Raw genomic sequence first — 21,289 nt, 5'->3', positions numbered from 1 at the left:
ACTAAGCCGAGATAAAAGACCAGTTCTATAGAACAATGTTTATACAAAGTTTCTGCTTTAGGGCACAATGACTGTGAAAAGTCCCTGCTTTAGGGGTATATATATGACTATGCTTTGTTATTAAACTTGCCTTGCAACCATCAGTTGTTTGTGCCCTTCTGATCCCATACCTTGGTGCATTCAGTTCCCTACCCCCTCTCGTCGATTGTTGCTGCACTTTGAGGACCCGCCGCGGCTGGCGGCAGGGGAACTAAGGTTTCACAAGCTCCGCGGTGCGGCCAAAAATAAACAATTTAAAAAAAAAAATCTCGTTTTGACAGTAAAGGAGGCAAGACCATCAAAACAAGCAAACTTTGCTAAAATTGTGAGATTTCATAGCTTCTTCTCAGACTCAGACATTTAAGAGATTTACAAAAATATGAAACAATGTTCTCACTAAAAACATTGTTTTGTAAAATACAGTATTTTAAAAAAATATTCGTTAAGCAACAGGCATTGATATTTTCAAAACAAACCAACAATATTTGAAAATTTTCTCCAGTTTTACTTTCTCACACAGAAAATAGATAAAACCCACTTAATCAAAAGCTTTTCAGGGTCCTCAGTAATTTTTATGTGTAAAAGAGAGACCAAAAAGTTTGAGGGTAGGAGGAAAGACCCGCTTTCCTTGAAAATAAAAGCACATATAACAACAGTTTTTCTCTGTCATCCATTTTAATTATGACTCAACCCAAGTGACTGACCTCCCTTCACAGAAAACCAGGTGCCCGGGCGTCACACAGCTCAGACGCTATGTCCAGTAGCACACGTGCCCTGGGCGTCCCCACGGTGCAGACACGCTGAGCGACACCAGCCAGAGACGAAGCCTCTGCTGAGGACACTGCAAACACTTGAACTTACACCTGGTACCCAATGCTTCGGTATCCTGTCTTACTTAGAAATTACCTAGGTAGACAGTGATTGCCATCGTTAACTCAATTTAATGTGCGTCCAAGCTGTACCCTGGAATGCTGTTAAAGTAAAAACAATGTCAGAATTCTATTCAACTTAGTTGAAAACAAATTTACATTTCTCTTAACTTTAAACATCATGTAAGAGTAATATTAGCTGATTTGGTAAGTAAACCTGTAGAAGTTTGGGGGGAAACCAATTACAATAAAATATATTAATGTTATATTGATATATTGAATATTGATTATTACATGTAATCAATATTACGTATAATACTGATAAATCAGAGAAAAGACACAGCTTTTTTAAACCCCCAATTATTAATTTATCCTCATTTGCCAAAGATTTATCTTAATTATGTGAACCTGCATTCTTTTTTGTGATATAGTTGATGTGTAAGTTACAGGTGTACAACACAGTGATTCACAATTATTAAAGGTTATACTCCATTTATAGTTATTATAAAATATTGGCTATATTCCCTGTGGTGTACAATATTATCCTTGTAGCTTATTTATTTTATACATAGTAGTTTGTACCTCTTAATTCCCTCCCTGTCTTGCCCCTCCCCTTTCCCTCTCCCACTGGTAGCTACTGGTTTGTTCTCTGTACCTGTGAGTCTGTTTGTAAACCTGTATTCTTAAAACGTTTCCGAGTTTGGACTTCCCTGGTGGCGCAGTGGTTAAGAATCTGCCTGCCAATGCAGGGGACATGGGTTCGAGCCCTGGTCTGGGAAGATCCCACATGCCGCGGACCAACTAAGCCCATGCGCCACAACTACTGAGCCTGCGCGCTAGAGCCCGTGAGCCACGACTACTGAGCCCACGGGCCACAACTACTGAGCCCGCTTGCCACAACTACTGAAGCTCGTGCTCCGCAACGAGAAGCCACCGCAATGAGAAGCCCGCGCACCACAACGAAGAGTAGCCCCCTCTCACCGCAGCTAGAGAAAGTCCGTGCACAGCAACGAAGACCCAACACAGCCAAAAATAAATAAATAAATGAGTTTCTTTCTGTGCATTTTAAATTTTTTTAAAGTCTACTGCATTTAAATTATTAGAAACGAGATATCCTGATTTTCTGGAAATTTTAGAAATATTTGATTTATATAAGCATTTCTTTAGGTCCACAAGCCAATGAGAACAGAGTTCCTCCAATCTGAGACACTTCACAACCTAACTCCCTAATGATGAGAAAACGTTTTGCACATTTACACACCAAGAGGCCAAGGCCTTGCTGAATTACAGACCCACAGGGCACACGGCGTCGGTCCCACAACTTCAGGGCCAGGTCAAGAGTAAACACAGAAACACCAAGGCTCACGGGTCTGGATGTCAAGGAGTGGTTCTCCGTGGTGGCACAAAATTCTGAACTGAGCTCAAAAGAGACCAAGGACACAAATGACCGTCTGACCACCCAGATTCTCTGTCGTCTCCCGCTCAACACAGAGCAGACCTCTGACACCTGCCCACAAGGACCACAGTCAGCGAAGGCACCAAAGGAGTAACTGGTGCATATGTGCAAACGCAAACCCCAGCCAAACACAGGACAGAGAAAGCCATTCCACTGGCCCTGAGACATGGCCTCTCGGGGCCGAGACCCACCAGCACGCTTTCAGGGACGGCTCCAAAACTGCCAGCCAAAGAAAAGGGCGAAACCATGACTTTCATACAAATACAAAACAATAAAATGAACACATGTCCAAGATTTTATTTATTAGCTCATTAATTAATAAGGGAACCAGTAAGATAGATGATACAACCAGTTTCTAGATAACGTGGATTTCTAAGGCGGCTGCCAGGTCTGCTGAGATCACGTAAGACAGTTCTTTCCCCGAAGCGGGTGAAAAGGGTCAACACAGAGCCACAGGAGGCCCAGGCCAGTGTCCACGTGGGCCCCTTCTGACGATTCGTGGCGGGGTGGGAGCTGCCACTCACCCAGAACACAGTGTGACCTCACTTCCAGCCCCTCGCCACCTGGATTCGCCAGGACAGAAGCTGGAGTGTGGACGCGGGTCTGTCTCTCTGGCTCCTCTGCGCCGAGCTCTCCGTCCCTCAGGCCTCCCCAGATGCCGGGCACATCCGCAGGAACCCCAGTGCTTGCTCCGCCCCTCGGCCCTCCCCTCCATCCCACAGGCCTGGGAACCACTGGCTTTCAATCCTGGCTGCACACACACTGGGAGCAACTGAGCGACTTTAAGATACTGATCTGACATGATCTTACATATGGGAAAGCCCAAGGAATCCGCTAAAACACCCCTGGAAGTAATAAATGAGTTCACCAGCGCTGCAGGACACAATCTCTGCAGGATCTGTTGTACTTCTACGTGCCCACAATAAACAACCCAAATATGAAACAGAGCAGCATCGACAGAAATAAGGTACTTCGGAATACAGTGAACAAAAGATGTGTAAGACTTGTACAGCGAAAACTACGAACATCGGTGAAGGAAAGTAAAGATCTAAGTAAATGAAATCATTCCTGTCCATGGACTGGAAGATGTATTCCATTCCGCCAGTGGGAGCCCCCCCAGACACCCACGGACTCAACACAATTACCCTCAAGCTCCCAGCTGGCTTTTTCGCAGAAGTGACAAGTGGCTCCTGTTTCATGAGGAAATGCAAGGGGCACAGAATAGCCAAAGTAAAAAAGAACAAAACTGGCGGACTCACACTCCCCAACTTCAAAACTTATGACTGAGCTACAGTAATTGAGACAACTTGGTACTGGCAAAGGATAACCTCACAGATCAATGGACCAGAAATGACAGTCCGTAAATAAACCCTAATATTTATGGTTCATCGACCTCTGACAAAGGGGCCAAGACCAGGGTAAAGAATAGGCTTTTCAGAAAATGGTGCTGGGACAGCTGGGTATCACAGGGGCGAAAGCATGAATTTGGGCCCCTACCTCATATCATATACAAAAACTAACTCAAAACATATCATAGGCCTAAATATAAGAGCTAAAACCATTAAAAAAAAAAAAAACAAACTCTTAGAACAAAGGAATAAAACTTTATGACCTTGGAAGAGGCAGTGATTTCTTAGATATGACACCAAAGAACAAGTCATATAAGAAAAAAATAGATAAACTGGACTTCTTGAAAATTAAAAACCTTTGTGCTTCAAAGGAAACGATCAGTGAAAACACAACGCACAGAGTGGGAAAAAATGCTTGCGAATCATTTACCAGACAAGGGACTTGTACCCAGAATATACAAAGAATTCTTGTTAACAACAATAAAAAGACAACCCAGTTAAAAATTGGGCAAAAGATTTTAATAGGATCCAAAGATATACAAATGGTCAACAGCCATATGAAAAGATGCTCAACATCATTAACCACTACGGAAATGTGAATCAAAACCAAAATGAGAGGGGAATTCCCTGGCGGTCAAGTGGTTAGGACTCTGTACTTTCACTGCTGAGGGCTCAGGTTCAATCCCTGGTTGGGGAACTACGCTCCCCACGAGCCACGTGTGCAGCACGGCCCCCCAAAAAAGAAAGAAAGGACAAAAACCCACAATGAGATACCCCTTCACACCCACCAAGACGGCTAGAACGAAAAGGATAATAGCAAGTGGTAGCGAGGATGTGGAGAAGCCGGAAGCCTCATACCGTGCAGGTGGAAATGTAAGATAGTTCAGCCACTTTGGAAAACAGTTCTGCAGCTCCTCAGAATGTTAAACAGAGTTATCACAAGACCCAGCAATTCCACTCCTAGGCATGCATATATACAAGAGAAATGAAAACACAAGTCCACACAGAAACTTGTACACGAATGTTCATTGCGACATTATTCCAGGTAGCAAAAAGCCGAATGTATATCAACTGGTGAATGGATAAGGAAAATGTAGCATATTTATAAAACGGAATATTTATTTGGCCATAAAAGGGGATGAAATTTGAAACATTGGATGAACTCTGAAACATTATGCTGAATGAAAACAATCTAGTCAAAGAAAACCACAGATTGTATGACTCCATTTATATGAACTTCCCAGAATAGGCAACTCCATAGAGAAAAAAGTAGATAAGGGTCACCTGGGGCTGTGGGGATAAGGGGACTGGGGGGTGATTGATAATGTGCGTGGTTTCTTTGGGGGCTGTTGAGATGCTCTAAAATTAGATTGTGGTGATGGCTGCACAACTCTGAGAGTAAAGTGGAAACCACTTTAAATGGGCAGATTTTATGGTATGTGAAATATCTCAATAAAGAGGTTAAAAAAAAAAAGCAGCCCAAGGTAGGGTGGAATAAAGAGGGGGAGCCACCCCATCACACAGGCCCCAGAAGTGAAACCCACCCCCCAGTGCGAAAAGCCTCCCCCACGCGTGGCAGCCCCGCTCCCGGCCACCACATTCTTCCACCGCGGCAGAAGGTCCCGGGCCCCACGGCACTCGTGTGCCTGAAGGTGACCAGCCCCTCTCCAACCTGCTCTGTGACCCGGAGGGGACTCGTTTCCTCCCCGCCCGCGACGACAGGACACTGAGGGAAGGGGATAACTGCAAACGAGCCACTTCCTCATTGTACCAGTGGTGGCTTCTAGGACCCTGGACACAAATACACAAAAGCCAACCGAGAACTCAATCTGCAGCAGAACCTCCAGAAGTGGTTGCTCTGTGGTTCACCCAGATGATCACGTCTGCTGTTCACTGGAAACTTCCCCATTCAGCCCAGCACAGGCAGGAAGAGGAGGGAGGGAGAGGGAGGAGGGAAAGGACCAGGTCGGGCACTTGGAGAAAAGGCCCAGAGAGGGTCCACGGCACCGCCCCACGCTTCCCCCAGCCCCCAAGGCTGCCCGCAGGGAGGGGTCTGCAGAAAGGCCAGGCCCTCCCCACCACCACCCCGGGTCTAACAGGTGCAGGGGAGCAGGGCTGGGAGGTGGGGCGGCGGCCGGGAACCCAGGCAGCGCAGCCCCGCAGGGAGAGCCGGGGCTCTGGGGCAGCAGGGTACTCAAGCGTCTTCGTCTCGGATCAGCATTCGTCCAGACACAAAGCTCTGCCCGCGTGTCCCGCCCAGTGAGTGAGCTCCGCGTGTACTTCGGACGAGCACACGTGTGACCCCCGGGGGCCCAGGTGCTGCTGTCAGATCCTGTGCAAGGGAGGCCCAGCGGGGTGGGGGGCACTCCGGGCCTCCACTCCCTCCACAGCCCCCACGTGACGTCCGGCCACCAGAGGCGCAGCCACAGAAGCACCTGCCACAGCTCTGAAGCGAGGCTTCTCAGGGCCGACAGTCCAGACGCGGCGTCCCGGGCACCGCCGCACGACGCGCGCTCTTCCATCGGGGCACAGGCCCCACCCCTCCCCCGCCACAGGCAGGCGGCCGCAGCGCCAGGCCGGTCCCCCTCCTCCTTGCCCCTGGGTGCCGGGGCTTCCGGGCAGGCCGCTCGCATCTGCAGCAAGTGGGACCTCCAGTCCTGGGTCTGCGAAGGCCCGGGAGCAGGGACCCTCCCCCAGCACTCCCGCACTGCTGGCAAGCTCCTATCCACCCCTCAGAGTCCACCTCGGATGGCCTGACCTCCTCAGACAAGACTTACGGGACCCAGCCCCTGTCCCGGCAGCTCTCTACTCCAAAGCCTGCAGCCCGGTGTCCCACCGTCGCCATTCCCACCACACAGCACCCTGTCCCGCGGAGCCTTCTCTGGGCCCAGCCAGGGAAGTCCGTCCTTGGACCCCAGCGGAAAGGCTGCCCCTGTGCGCTGCGCTCCTCCCTCGCGGCAGGAAGCCAGAAGCCGCCCCGCGGGCCGCCCCATCCTATTCCCCGCGGTGCCTTCCTAGAGCCAGCTCAACCCCTGCAGCCGGAGGGCTCCTCCCACCCTCCCCCAGCTCGAGCGCAGACCCTATTCCAGGGATAGTCACCCGTGGCTCCCGGCGGGCTCAGGGTTTGCCCGGAGATGGCAGGGACCCGGGCCCAGGAGAGCCCCCAGCCCGACCTGCCTGCGTCCCGACGGGTGGGATGGGACTGGGAGCCACGTGCCCCTGCTGAGGCCGCCGACGGAGGCCTGGGCCGACGGAGGCCTGGGCAGCAGACAGACCCGCAAGAGGGGCATGGCTGGTGCCGAGTCGCCCAAAAGGGTCTCAGGGGTGAGGCCCCCCCTCAGTGAAGACCACCCCCTCCCCCGTGAGGGCCATCCCACCCCGGCAGCGCAGCGCGTCCCGCTCGCTGGATGAAAGAAACGCGCCCCACGCCCCGCGCCCGACCTGCTGGCTGAGGGTCTCGGACCTCTCGGGGTTTCCGGTCACTAAGTCACTCAACAACGCACTTCCGCCGCCCGCAGCGTGTCCAGGTCAGCGCGAGCCGGGGAGGCGCCTCGGCCCGCACCCGCGTCTGCCTCACGCGGAGGGAGCAGCGGGACCGAGCGCGCGGGGGCAGGGAGAGGGCGGCCCAGGGGCGGAGGGCGCGGGGACTGGGGACGCCGGGCGGTACTCACCCCCCACGGCGGCGCCAGGCGGCGAGACGGCTGCGTGCAGGCCTCGGGCGGGAAAAAGCCGACATTCCGGGGGCGGGGCGCGCAGCCGCCGCAAGCCCACTTCCTGTAGCTCCCGCCCCGCCCCGACAAGGCTCCGCCCCCTCACTGCCGGCCACGCCCACCCCGGCACGGCCTCGCCCCCACCCCATCATTTCCTCAACCTTGCCGCGGCCCCGCCCCTTCCCGGCCGCACCCCGACAAGGCTCCGCCCCAGGCCCACCTCCAGGCCCCGCCCCTCGCCAGGTCCCTGGAGGCCGCGCGTGGAGAAGCAGGTAGAAACCGAATTTTAAAAAGAAGAAAAAAGACCGGAAAGAAATATAACCAGAAACCATGGGCTGGTTACAGTGAAATCATAAAATTGCAGGATTTTCTACTTTTTTGTACTTTCCAGTTTTCCTTAAATGACTGTGGCACCAATTTTACAGTGAATAAAAACTATGTAACAGAGACTTCCCTGGTGGCGCAGTGGTTAAGAATCCGCCTGCCAGTGCAGGAGACACGGGTTCGAGCCCTGGTCCGGGAAGATCCCACATGCTGTGGAGCAACTAAGCCCGTAAGCCACAACTACTGAGCCTGCGTGCTAGAGCCCGCATGCCACAACTACTGAAGCCCACGTGCCTAGAGCCCGTGCTCTGCAACAAGAGAAGCCACTGCAATGAGAAGCCCGTGCACCGCAACAAAGAGTAGCCTCCACTCGCCGCAACTAGAGAAAAGCCCGCGTGTAGCAATGAAGACACAACACAGCCAAAAATAAATTAATTAATTAATTTTAAAAAAACTATGTAATAAAGATCACATAATGGGAACTGGGAACCGCGTGCCCCTGCAGAGGCCACTGAGGGAACAGTTTTTAAATCTAGGCAGTGTTATCTATGTCCCAACTTGATTTCTTTTTCAGAGCTGCATATCCAAATGATAAAAGTATTAAACAGCAAGTACTTTTGAATGGGGCTCCTGGCAGTCAAAACAAGAGAGTGAGGGACTGATTTCACAGCCCTGCAAGGAAAGGATGGAGCTGCCAATTTCCACTGCAAGAGTCCAACTTTGTCTCACACCTAACTTTAAGTGAAATTTTTGGCTTTTATGTGCAGCTCTGAAGGAAGTGTGAACAGGGACAATCTGGAAAATCTGGACGAGAGCAGATTCATCCCAACAGACACATGCCTGGTGTGAAGGGACAACAGGACCAGCCACCCATCAGGGGTCCCAGCTCAGCACTCTCTCCCTGCGATGGCCAGGGACAGAACTCCTCACCTGGCTGCTAAGGCCGCCTGCATAAGCCATCAGCCCCCGCCCTCCCGCCCCCACACTCTAGAGCCATAAGTTCATCTCTAGGACCACAAATGCATTGCCAGTACCCTATGTGGACCAGCCAGGCCAAATCATGCTGCCTAAAAGCTGCTCCCAGGCTCTCACTGTGGTCTTGTCAGGAGGAGTTTAACTTCAAACCAATGCATAGAGCCAGTAATCCTTCCAGCCCCAGCACCACCCAACTCTCCTCTTACTCTCACCGCTTCTGACCGCTAAACTTGGGTGATGGATGACATGCGTCCCTGCCTTTTTACACAGGCCTCTGACTGTGATTTCACTTTCCACATCACAGCCTCCTGGGCCATGAAGGGCTGCTGTGGCTCCGGCAGCAGCACCACATTCCCCAGATGGCAGTCACAGTAGTCCTGCTGTGAACACTGTCCTGCCAACCTTTTTGTAGATGCGTGCCCTCACTCCTCTTCAGTCTCATACCTAGGAGTGGGGCTGCTGGGGCATAGTGCTGGGGAATGTTTAATTTTATCCGAAACTTGTCGGTTTTCCAGAGTGGCTGTGCCATTCCGCACTCCTGCCAGCCGTGTCTGAGCATCCCAGCAGCTCCCACCTGCGCAGGGTCCAAGCTGCCCCTCCTCCCGTCAGGGCAGCAGCCTCCTAACAGCTCTCTCCCTGCCACCTTGGCTCCAGTATCCTCCCTCCTGCTGTAAAATGTCAGGTGTTGTTACCCCACTCTTGAAAACCCTCTTGGGTTTCCTGGGGCCTTTTCAATAGCCCACGAAGTCCTCCGTGCTCTGCACACTCTCTGCTCGAATCCCGCCGCTGTCCCTGCGCTTCCCTGGGCCCGGCTCCATTCTGCCCAGCACGTTTCACCTGAAATATGACGCAATTGTGTGTGTGTGTTGGAAGGTGTCCCCTCCCTGGAATGTCACTCTCTCGCTACAGTACCCAGGGGCACTCAGCGTGGAACGAACGTGTGAACAGGAGGTGGGTGCCGCAGGGAAGGCTGAACAGGGTGCTGTGAGGGCGAGTGGCCAGCGGGACTGGGTCGTCTAAGAAGGTGACATCTAAACTGGCAGCGGAAAGCCAGAAACGGACAGAGGTGGCGAGAGGGGAAGGGCATTCTGCGCGCAGGGGACGTCGCTGTGCGGAGTGGGTGACACGGGAGGGCGGGAGGCTAGGTGAGCAGTGGGGTGTCATCCTGAACACTGTGCCGGCCACTGCCCATTAGGCCAGGCGGGACCCACACCAGTGGGCCCCCCAAGGGCCCTTCTCCCCGATCCAGCCCCCAGTTCTAACCTGCAGCTTCTGCTATGCTGTGGGCTTTATAATCCATCCATGTGTTAAAAATGAGAAAATAAATACATAGATAAACAAACAGAATGATGGTCTCAGCAGTGAAAACAGAACACAAAACCCAGTGCGTTTTGTTGTTTTGTTTTGGCCGCACTGCGCGGTATCTTAGTTCCCCGACCAGGGATCGGACCCACGACCCCTACATTGGAAGCCCTGAGTCAACCACTGGACCACCAGGGAAGTCCCCCAGTGCGGGTTTGTTTTTTTTGTTTGTTTGTTTGTTTGTTTTCTTCAGTACGCAGGCCTCTGTTGTGGCCTCTCCCGTTGCAGAGCACAGGCTCCGGACCCGCAGGCTCAGCGGCCATGGCTCACGGGCCCAGCCGCTCAGTGGCATGTGGGATCTTCCCAGACCGGGGCACGAACCCGCGTCCCCTGCATCAGCAGGCGGACTCTCAACCACTGCGCCACCAGGGAAGCCCTCCCAGTGCGGCTTTTACTGAGAGGTGTAGCCGGCTAAGCAGAGCCAGAACCTGACCACGGTTTTACTTTTTCCTGAGGTTTCTCACTGCTGCTTCTGGCTGCTGGCCGCTCCTGCAGTGACCCCTATCATGGTGATGGGAACACTGGACAGCTACATGCAAAAGAATGAAACTGGACCACTGTCTTACCCCACACACAAATATCAACTCAAAATGGATTAAAGACTTGAATGTAAGACCTGAAACCAAAAAACTCCTAGAAGAAAACATAGGCAATAAGCTCTCTGACATCGATCTTTGCAATGATTTTTTTTGGTTTCACACCAAAAGCAAAGGCAAACAAGTGGGACTACATCAAATTTAAAAGGAAACCATTAACAAAATAAAAAGGCCATCTATGGAATGGGAGAAGATATTTGCAAATCATACATCTGATAAGGGATTAATATCCGAAATATATAACAGGGACTTCCCTGGTGGTCCAGTGGTTAAGACTCCACACTTCCAACGCAGGGAGGCTGGGATCCACCCCTGGTTGGGGAACTAAGATCCCACATGCTATGCAGAGCCACACACACACACACACACACACACACACACACACACACACACAAAATATATATATATATATATAAACTCATACCACTCAATAGCAAAAAAAAAAAAAAAAATTGATTAGAAAAATTGGCAGAGGAACTTGGACATTTCTCCAAAGAAGACATAGAGATGGCCAACAGGCACATGAAAAGAAGCTCAATATCACTAATCATCAGGGAAATACGGATCAAAACCACAGTGAGATCACCCACACCTGCTAGAACGGCTATTATCAAAAAGTAAGAAATAACAAGTGTTGGTGGTGAGGGTGTGGACAAAGGGAAGCCCTGTGCACTGTTGGTGGGAATGCAAACTGGTGCAGCCACTATGGAGAACAGTATGGAGGTTCCTCAAAAAATTAAAAATAGAACTACTATATGATCTAGCAATTCTGCTTCTGGGTTTTTATCCAAAAAATGAAATAACTATCTTGAAGAGATATCTGCAACCTCCTGTTCACTGCAGTATTATTCACCGTAGCCAAGACATGGAAACAACCTAAGTGTCCATTGGCTGATGAATGGATAAAGAAGATGTGATCACGTGTGTGTGTGTGTGTGTGTGTGTGTGTATCTATAAATGGAATAGTGTTTAGCCACAAATAGGAGTTCCTGCTCTTTGCAAAAATGTGGATGGACCATGAGGGCATTATGGCTTAGTGAAATAAGTCAGAGAAAAACAAATACTGTATGATCTCATATGTGGAATCTAAAAAAACAAAACCTGGGGACTTCCCTGGTGGCGCAGTGGTTAAGAATCTGCCTGCCAATGCAGGGGACACAGGTTTGAGCCCTGGTCCGGGAAGATCCCACATGCCACAGAGCAACTAAGCCTGTACGTCACAACTACTGAGCCTGCGCTCTAGAGCCCACGAGCCACAACTACTGAGCCCGCGTGCTGCAACTACTGAGCCCGCAAGCCTAGAGCCCGTGCTCCACAACAAGAGAAGTCACCGCAATGAGAAGCCCGCGCACCGCAACGAAGAGTAGCCCCCTCTCACCGCAACTAGAGAAAGCCCGCGCGCTGCAACGAAGACCCAACACAGCCAGAGAGAGAGAGAGAGAAAGAAAGGAAGAAAAATGGACACAGAGAGCAGATTCGTGGCTCCCAGAGACAGGGACAGGGAGTGGGTGAAATGGGTGAAGGGGGTCGAAAGGTACAAACTTCCAGTTATAAAATAAATGTGTCCTGGGAATGAAATGTTCAGCATGGTGACTGTAGTTAACACTGCTGTGTCGTGTATGTGGAACTTGCTGAGAGAGTAGATCTTAAAAGTTCTCACTGCAGGAAACAATGTTTAGCTATGTGAGGTGATGGATGGTAGCTAGACCTACTGGCGACTGGTCTGTAACGTGCACAAACATCACAGTGTGATGCGGGCAGCCGGGAGCCAGAAGTCCACGTGCGGGGGGTGTGCCGGGCGGAGGGAGCTGGGCCCTGAAGGGGCAGGAAGGGGACGAAGGGGGCGCCGGGGCGCGCCGCCGCCCTCCTCCTGAGCTGCCTCCACCGCGGGGCCTGTGTAGGGCTGGACCAGCCAGGGGCCCTGGAGCCTGCAGGGCTGAGGCCAGGGCTCCGAGGGGACTCCCACAGTCGCTGCTGCTTCGACGGGCACCTGTCCCCTCAAGCCGAGGAGGCGAGGCCTCTGACTTCCCCAAGACAAATCCCTTCGGGATGGGGGCTCTGGGCGGCAGCCAGGCTCACACCTCACCTCCCACAGCACCCCCGCCCCAGCCTTCTCTTGGGGTCAGGGTCCCACGGCCGCAGATGCCACTTCTTCCCTCCTGGCGCCCAGCTGACTCCTGATTTGTGGGGTCCAGCCTTCCTCCATCCCGGCCACCCCATCCCGTCACCACAGGATGCAGGCTGACAGCCAGTTCGCAAGGGCTGACATCTCACATCCCGAGGGCTGTGGGTCCCAGGCGTGCAGTGGGAATCGGGCCGCGGGGCCATGGGCCCTCCCCGCTCTAGACCAAGAGCCAGACCAGCAGAGGCCGGGAGAGCTCTTTCCAGCACCCAGGCCCCTCCAAGCTCCTCCTCTGTGCTCCCCGCCCGCCCCATGGAACCCAGAGGGTCGAGGTTTGTTCGGAGGGGTCAGTCTGGGAGGCCAGGGAGGCCCAGTAACTTGCTTGCAGGCCGGGGGTGGGGGTGGGGTTGGCTGATGTGTAGGGGCCACCCCAGCCCTGGAGAAAGGTCTGGCCCCGGGCGGGAGTGGACCAGTTCCCAACCTTCAAGGCGCTTTCCCACCAAGACAGAGCCGAGGCTCTGGACCTCGAAGGCCAGGCAGAGAGGTGAGTACTGCCGGGTCCCCAGTCCCCGCGCCCTCCGCCCCTGGGCTGCTCCCTCCGCCTGAGGCAGACGCGGGTGCAGGCCGAGGCGCCTCCCCAGCTCGCGCTGCCCTGGACATGCTGTGGGCGGCGGAAGTGGGTTGTTGAGTGACTTAGTGACCGGAAACCCCGAGAGGTCCGAGACCCTCAGCCAGCAGGGGCAGCGTGTGTGCACGTGTGCACCCCAGGCGCTCTCTCCACGTCTGTCCTGGAATCAGGGGCCTTCTCAGGCCCACAGCAGCCAGGACTCCACTGCCCCGCTGAAGTCCCAGCTGCAAGGCCACCTCAGGGAGGGGACACGGGCGTGGGGCTGCTACAAAACGCTCCCTGCCAAGCCCGGCAGCCCTGGCCCCCGGGCGCCGCACTGGAGGTCTCTGTGCAGGGCGCTGGCCCACCGAGGACGCTTCCTCTCTCCCCACCGAGCTGTGCTCGGGAGTCTTTGGGGCAATACAACAGCCCGTTCTGTCCTTCCCATTTCCTGCTCCGGTTCCTAAGACGGGACCGTGGGGACCAAGGTTCAGGAGGGATTTCGGAGCCACGGACACAGGTTCTTAGACGAATGGTGGCAGCTGCAGGGCAGCCTTCCCTCGGTTGTCTGCCTGAAGCCACCATCACCTCCTACCACGTGGGTGCCTGTGAACCACAGCCAAACCCTGCCTGTCTCCATCTCTGATCAAGGGGCCCCTCTGAGGAACCAAAGGGGGTCAGCACAGGCGGCACCAGCCCCACCCCCCCCACCAGGCACAGTCCCTGACCCAGACTTCCTTTGAGGAATCGAGGGCCACACTGCTTCTGTTTTTCTACCCGACGCGCGAGTGGTGCCGGAGGCTCTGGGAATCAGCTGGCCCGGCACCGACCCCGCCCGCTGCCGCCCCAGAGGGAAGCCCTGTGCCTTTGGGATTAGCTCCACGGTGACAGAGGCCAGCCACACACCCCACGGCCAGCACACGTGGAGGGCACCGGGGCCGCAACATCAGGGCTCCCAAGACCCTGTGCTCTGAATGTACCTGGGGAGGTGGATACATCTCATCGACTTAGGCCTGCAGGCTGCAGAGTCCACAGCACCGGGCTGCCAGGGCCTCGGGGTCACCCTGACGAGGAGGAGACCACTTCACAGAACGCGCGTCTCTCCGGGAGGGTCCTGGCGCTGCTTTGGAGGGCGGCCTCGTACACCCTGGGCGCTCCACACACTTTCTCAAGGGGTGTCAGCAGGTGGCCAGACCAGGATAACACGGACAAAAATAAAGTCGGCTGAGAAAGCACAAAGGTTGTATTCTTCAAACCCATACGCTCACTGACAGGTGCCACCGCGTGTGGACAGCAACCCCCCGAAGAGCGTGGCCTGGCTCATGCCAAGAATACACTCTGTACTTGTTTTAAAAACTTTTATTGCGCATAAAATGGCCCATGCCCCTTTGTAGATCAGTTGTTACCACCTTTAAAATTGTTTTCTTTAAACTCTCTCCACTTTCTGCCCCACTGAAAAAATTCTGCTCTTTGAAAAGACAGAGGATAGTCTATCATTGCTGGTCAGAGCAGCTGGAGGACAGCTCCCGGGGCAAAGGCCAGAAGACGCCATCTGCGCAGGACTGGACCCCCAGGTGGAGCCGCTGGTGACCTCAGACCGAGGCGAGGTGCGCTGCCGCCCTGCCTCTGCTGGAGCTGAACCCGCTTGTCCCTGCGTGGGCCTTGGCCTCGCGCTTGCTCACGCCGTGGCATTTCCTGCCGCCCTGCCTTCAAGGGGACTTGACAGGAGCTGAGTGCATCTCCAGAGCTGGGACACACCGCATGCAGCCCATCAGCAGGGCACGACAACCTGCAAACTGGCGGCTATAAGACGGGAGCTTTCAGAAGAAGTGCTCTGCTAGAACCTGAAGCCGCAGCCCTGCGGCAGGGAGCGGGGGAGCGTTTCCGAGCTTCTCTGCAGCCTCCAGGCCGTCCTCGCTCCTGCAGGCACAGTGTGCTTCCGCAGGGGCGGGCGTCGTGTCCCTCCTGGCCACTCTGTAAACTTGTCCTTGTCCTGGGTGGGCAGAAGCTCGAGGGACAGGCTTGGCAGCTGCGGTGCACTGGGGCGGTGGGTGGGAAGGGTAGGCAAAGGCCACACAGGCGAAGAATCCTGTCCCAAGCCCAATTTTATTGGAAGGCTGGGACTTAAGGATGGGATCTAGAACACCCTCCGCCCCCTCTTTTAAGAAAGGAGAATAGAAATGGAGGCCCTACCTCATCAAGCAAGAGGTGAAGGTCAGAGCCGCGAGGGCTGGGGCAGCGCGTGCCCTGGATTCCAGACGGCAGCTTTGGGACAGACTGAAGAAGAAGACAGACCTTTGCTCCTTTGCAGTGAGAATGACTCTGTTCAAGTTGAGGCACGATGTGGTTCCCCAAGGACGTCCCAAGGTCGGCATGGACGCCCCTTGTCCTGCCGAGGCCTCTCTTCCCTGCACGCGGCCCCACTCCACCAGGAGTCGGCAGGAGGGCCTCGGGACTGGCCTGGCGCTGCCCTCGCTCCTCTGTGGAAGAGCACGGCCCCTGCAGAGTCTAACAGCGGCTCTGCAGGCTGGACACTGCCGGCCTCTGGCTGAGCCATGGCACGAGCTGGCTCCACGGTGCTTCCCGTCCAGTGCCTCCCCACGAAGAGGCGCTGGGCTGGAGCTGGGCCAGAGCTCGTGTGTGTGTGTGTGTGTGTGTGTGTGTGTGTGTGTGTGACCCCAACTGGAGTCCCCCAGTGTGCCGTGACTGCAGCTCCAGCTGGCTGGGTCTGGGCCTCGCTGAGCAGGGTCCCACACGCTGGTGCAGCCGGCCTAAAACTTTCTTTAATAAATGTGCTGTGGGAGGTGAGACCTCGGCACCAAAACGGAGGAAAAATGGGTTCTGCAGAGCCAGGATTCCAACAGGGAGGCCAAGAGGCATCTGTGCCTCATGGCGTGGCCTCCAGCAGCTCAAACGCATCCTTGACAAGCGAGCGGTGTAGACACGGACGCCCGGGGCCGGGCACAGGAGGACGGGCGCTGCACGCCGGGGCCCACACGGGGGTCTTGCTGACCTGAGGGCTCAGGTCAGCCCCACAATGAAAGAGTAATGAATGGAGTGACAGTGCGATCAGCTGGGACCCACCTCCACACCCCTACCCAGGTGCCCGGCAATCAGTGTCCTGGTAAAGATATAAAAGTGAAGTTGCTTCTTTTCAAGTATTAAAAAAAATAAGTTAACTGACAAAGAGGGTGTGAAGCGGCCGCGCCTCCCAGGCTGTCAGCTTCATCGGGGCAAACACAGGAACTGGGCGAGGAGCCCGTGACAAAGAGGCCGGCCTGTGGCGGGGCCAGAAGAGGGTCTCCGCCCAACCCTGAAGTCAGTATCCTCCAGTGCTGTGACTTGAAAGCGGATGCAGCAGCCTCAGGCCTCAGGCCACAGCCAGGAGAGGCCTGGAGCGGGGCGCTGGGCCCGTGGGGCGGGCCTCCTCAGCCCAGGACGATGTCTGCGCCGGTTCCCAGGGCCTGGGAATCGGACAGGAGCCGTGTCCCTCCAACCGGGCGGCCCCCCAGGATCCACGTTCCTCCATCTCCGAAGCAGGAGGACAGGGAGGCCTCTTCGAGGAGGCTGAGCTACCGGACCACCGTCTTCACCTGGCGCTCCCACAGCTCGGTCGGTGCTTGACTGCTTCTCAGAGCCACGAGGAGGTCTGGGTGCAAACTCCCAGGAGGCGCCAGGCCCACTCAGACCTCGGATCTGGGTGGCCTGGGAGAAGCCAGCCCGGGTCAGACGGGTGCGCAGACCAGCCAGGGCCGGGCGGCGCTCAGGACCAGTTCAGGCTGAAGCCCTTGGACAGCATGGCGGCCTCCAGGTCCCTGTCCTCCTCCTTCTCCCTGAGCCGCTGCTCCTCCAGCAGGGCCACCAGGGCGTCTCTCTGCTCCACCACCTCCAGCATCTCGTTCAGGATCCTCTTCTCCTCCGACAGCTCCTCCTCTGTCTTCAGGTGATCTGGGCAGAACCAAACACGTGAGTCCACAGGGCCAGAGGCAGCGGCCCACACCCGCCTCCCCGGCCCTCCTACCTTCCATGGCCATCCGCTCGCGGAGCTCCTGCTGCAGCCGGCTCTGTCGGTCCTCCAGCTCCAGCTCCCGGGCGCTGGGGTTTCCGGGGATTGGGGGGGGAAACAAGCAAGTGACGGGTGGGGGGTGGCACAGTTCCGCGTCCCCTAAACTGGGAGGGGGCTGCGCTCCTGCTGAGACGGGCTCTGAGCCCACGTCCCACCTCGGCTCCCCCAGACCCAAGGCCACTCACAAGATCATCAGCTCCGACTCATAGCGCACCATGGCGTTCTTCTCTTGCACCAGCTTGAACCACTCCTGCATCAGCTTGGGGTCGTCCTTCTTGCCCATGCCTGCCGAGAGAGGGTGTGTCGGGCAGGCAGTGCCGCTGTCCCCAGCCCGGACTCAGCAACGGGGGAAATGTGCAGAGAGCCCAGCAGGGCGCGGCCCGACGCTCCCGGGCCAGGCCCAGTTTGCCTTCGGCCACGAGGACGCCCCACCCCCAAGGGTCCCCAGCCTGCGCCTTCCTCTGTCCCTCCGGCCGGCCTCACGCCCCAGCCACTGGAGGCAGCTCGCCTGGACCTCTCCTGCTCGGCCGCTTGCTTTCTTTCGGCATGTTTTCGGTGCTCTGCCCTCCTTTTTTCTTTTTCATTCATCTAGCACGTATTTGGTACTTGCTAGGTACTAGGTCTGCTTTGAGGCCAGTCTAATGAAGAGGCAAATGGAGATTAAAAGGGCACTCGGCCTTCCTTTCCGGGGACACTCGCTACAGCACCTCCACAGGGTCACTGCCCCGAGGCCTCCTCGTTTCCGATATCCTGACCAGGGAGGTGCCTCTCTCAACCTGCGGCTCCTCAGGCTTCCTGACAGATGCTGCCGCGACCCCTGCATGGCAGACGCGGTACGTCCCTGGGAGGCGTGGGGGCTCTCACCAGGGCAGGCAGACCGCAGGCTCCGCGCTCTGACCCAAGCCCAGCAGCAGCTTCTGGGGCTGCTGCCACCCACACTCGGCTGCCTGCACCCTACTCAGCTGACACCTGTCTCCACCAGGAGTGGCCTGACCCCCTCAGGCTCAGCCGCAGCAGGAGGGAAGGAAGACCTTTCCAAGGAGCCACACCCCACGGAGGGGACATAAGGAAGCCCACGGCCGTAGTGCGTCCTGTCCAGACGCAGAAGCCAGATTGCGGTGGCTCTTCGCTGTTTTCAGATTACAAGCCACTCGACGGTCTCAGGAAACTTGGGGACTCTCTTCCTGGAAAACTGCACGTGAACACATCCAATAACTCTGCCAAGGACTCCAGGTGTTCATGGGCCCCACAAGTCCACCCACGGCTGGGCTAAGAGGCCAGGACGGGGAGGTCTCTCCAAGTGCCTCTGCTTTACGGGTCACTGGTCGGAAGTCCTCTCCCAGTAAAACCAAGCCCAGGAACACACAGGGGTGGCTCTCAGGGACCCCGACCTCCCACCACACGCGAGGGCAGGGGCCGCATCTGCACTGCGCTGTCCTGGGTCCTGGCCGCTGCGGAGTGCGTGCTGGGCGCCGGGGCCAGAGCACTCCCGACCGCCCGGCAGCCCCCATCCAGCTCCGCGCGTTCCTTCCTGAGCAGCTCTGCACAGGGCACCCGCAGGGCGTACGGGGAGTACGGGGCCCGGGGCAGGTAAGCTCTCTGGGCGCCAGGATGCCTCCTGAAGCGCTCGAGCCAGCTCCGGAGGGACGGCCGAGGTGGACGCAGCTGGTGGTGGTCAGCGGTGAGCGAGCGCCGGGGAGAGCAGAGGAAGGTTAGCGGGTTAGCCGTGGTCACACTCCCCGGCCCCGCCCGCATGCCTTGTCAACGACAATCACCACCACAAGGGACTGCAAACCAGACAAACTTAAAACACACACACTCAGCAAGACACAGGGCAGAGAAGTCTGCTTTTAGTGGTTTGGAAAGAACTGGGGCATCTGTGCAGAACAGCCTTTGTAAGGACAGTATTCCTCGACTTCGCCAGCACAAATCGCTGCCACACGGGGCAGGGCTCCTCACCCGCGTCCCGGTCCCTCTATCTGCGGGACTGGAGGCTGAAAGGCCCGACCACGAGTGGTGGCCTGGAACCGTGGATGCCTGCAGCCTAAGAAGCCCCCAGACCTGGACCTGCTCCCTGCCTGCACCCCGCCCCCCAGCCCCCCGAGACAGTCGAAGGGATACTGTACCTTGTAAGGGACTGCCACATACTCAGGGGGTTTGTAACAGGGCTACCAGGTATCAGAAGAAGAAAGAGAAAGAGCTGGGTTTCGGGTCCCTGTTGAACTAGTGTTGCTACGCCCCCCGAGAGGCGGTGGGGAGAAAGTTGGGGTTTACTTTACCTTCCTGGACACAGCAAGGGCAGAAGGAGAGAGGTCTACGTCGTGGAGTCCCGCCACTGGGCTCAACTTCAAAAAGGGCCAAACAAGGAGGAGGAGGAGACAAGACGCACAGAGAGGAGGAGGAGGAGGAGGAGGAGGAGGAGGAGTGCGGAAGTGGAGAGGGACAGGGAGAGGTGAAGTGAAAAACAAGCAGAGGACAAAAAGCAAAAAAAGTGAGAAAGGAACAACAGGAGGAAAAGAAAAAATACAAGAAATGGAAAAGCAGAAGCAAGGGAAACACGGTCTACAAATGAATTCAGTCCTTTATCCAGCACAGAAACTGAGCAGGAACAGCCCTGGGCCTGGGGAGGGCGGGTTCCCTCCTCCTGTGGTCCTTGCTGGGAGGGCAGGAGAGCTGGGAATGACCATCTGGGGGCCTTTTGGGTTTGGGGATCCCTCCGTGAAAACATCCAAAGTGCCAGCAGGCCTGCCCGCTGCCGTGGAGCAGCCAGGCCCGAGTGAGAGTTCTCAGATGTTACCACGTGGGTGAATCTAAGGGCTGGGGGTGTCTGTGGGCGCTGAACCCACAGAGGAGCTCCCCGCCACGGAGGCAGCGCCCAGTCTTTGATGCGCCTCCAGGGCCGACACCTGTGATGCTCTGATTCTGAGCCAGGGCTCGTTGGTCCAGCGCGTCTCCACGGAGGCAGTCCCCACCGCCCGAATCTCCGTCCCCCCACAGCCAGGGAGAGCCGATCACCCCCTTCCTCTGCCCCTTCCCTCTCCGCAGAGGGTCGACGCCACAGCTGGGGACGCTGTCACACTGCGGACTGCACGACAGGGCACGCCAAAAACTCACAGAAACAAAGCTGGGAAGTCGTGCAGAGAACACCTCTAGACTCGGGGCCTGGGGCTCTCAGGAGGGGGGACTGTCAGCAAGGGACCATCACAGAACCACAGGGCACACGCAGGAGCCATGGCCCCATGTGGTAGGCAGGGCCTGGACCATGAGAAACAAGCCTGTTTAGGTGAATGCAAGGGCCAAGCAGCCAAAGTGAAGAGGCCCTTTACTTTGCAACGGGGTGAGTGCAACTGCCACGCTTTCTCTTTCTTTTAAGCTCTTCTCTGTGTTCTCCACAGGGCTTTGTGCATGAATCTGATATTGGGTGAAAATTCACGACTAAGGCCAGAGGCTGTGTGTGTGTGGTGGGTGTGCAGAGGCTGTGTGTGTGGTGGGTGTGCAGAGGCTGTGTGTGTGGTGGGTGTGCAGAGGCTGTGCGTGTGTGGTGGGTGTGCAGAGGCTGTGTGTGTGGGGATGTGCAGAGGCTGTGTGTGGTGGGTGTGCAGAGGCTGTGTGTGTGGCAGGTGTGCAGAGGCTGTGGGGGTGTGTGTGCAGAGGCTGTGTATGGTGGGTGTGCAGAGGCTGTGTGTGTGTGGTGGGTGTGCAGAGGCTGTGTGTGTGGCAGGTGTGCAGAGGCTGTGTGGGGTGTGTGTGCAGAGGCTGTGTGTGTGTGTGGTGGGTGTGCAGAGGCTGTGTGTGTGGCAGGTGTGCAGAGGCT

The 21,289-nt window shown here is 55.9% G+C and overlaps 2 protein-coding genes across 32 annotated transcripts in view; both read right to left on the bottom strand.

The window, feature by feature from the left end:
- BID (BH3 interacting domain death agonist) overlaps positions 1–14,427 on the bottom strand; it is a 52,807-nt gene extending 38,380 nt beyond the window's left edge. For 2 of the 7 annotated variants that reach the window (XM_028490822.2, XM_028490825.2), the window contains exon 1: positions 6,491–6,721. In XM_028490822.2, coding sequence (XP_028346623.1) covers positions 6,491–6,706 — 216 coding nt within the window. In that variant the 5' untranslated portion in view covers positions 6,707–6,721. Of the gene's footprint in view, positions 1–6,490; positions 6,722–7,154; positions 7,318–7,384; positions 7,517–14,389 lie in introns of those variants that run through there. The other 5 variants (XM_055085397.1, XM_055085396.1, XM_028490824.2 and 2 more) reach the window with 5 other exon arrangements.
- A 76-nt stretch (positions 14,428–14,503) lies between these two features.
- MICAL3 (microtubule associated monooxygenase, calponin and LIM domain containing 3) overlaps positions 14,504–21,289 on the bottom strand; it is a 177,330-nt gene continuing 170,544 nt past the window's right edge. For 17 of the 25 annotated variants that reach the window (XM_028490750.2, XM_055085380.1, XM_055085382.1 and 14 more), the window contains 4 exons: positions 19,755–19,820; positions 17,661–17,760; positions 17,431–17,504; positions 14,644–17,357 (listed from right to left, as the gene is read on the bottom strand). In XM_028490750.2, coding sequence (XP_028346551.1) covers positions 17,173–17,357; positions 17,431–17,504; positions 17,661–17,760; positions 19,755–19,820 — 425 coding nt within the window. In that variant the 3' untranslated portion in view covers positions 14,644–17,172. The other 8 variants (XM_055085391.1, XM_055085392.1, XM_055085393.1 and 5 more) reach the window with 5 other exon arrangements.

The sequence above is a fragment of the Physeter macrocephalus genome, chromosome 6, assembly GCF_002837175.3.
Source record: "Physeter macrocephalus isolate SW-GA chromosome 6, ASM283717v5, whole genome shotgun sequence".
Classification (NCBI taxonomy): domain Eukaryota; kingdom Metazoa; phylum Chordata; class Mammalia; order Artiodactyla; family Physeteridae; genus Physeter; species Physeter macrocephalus.
Note: the sequence above shows the minus strand (reverse complement) of the source record. Positions and strands in the feature narration are given on the sequence as shown.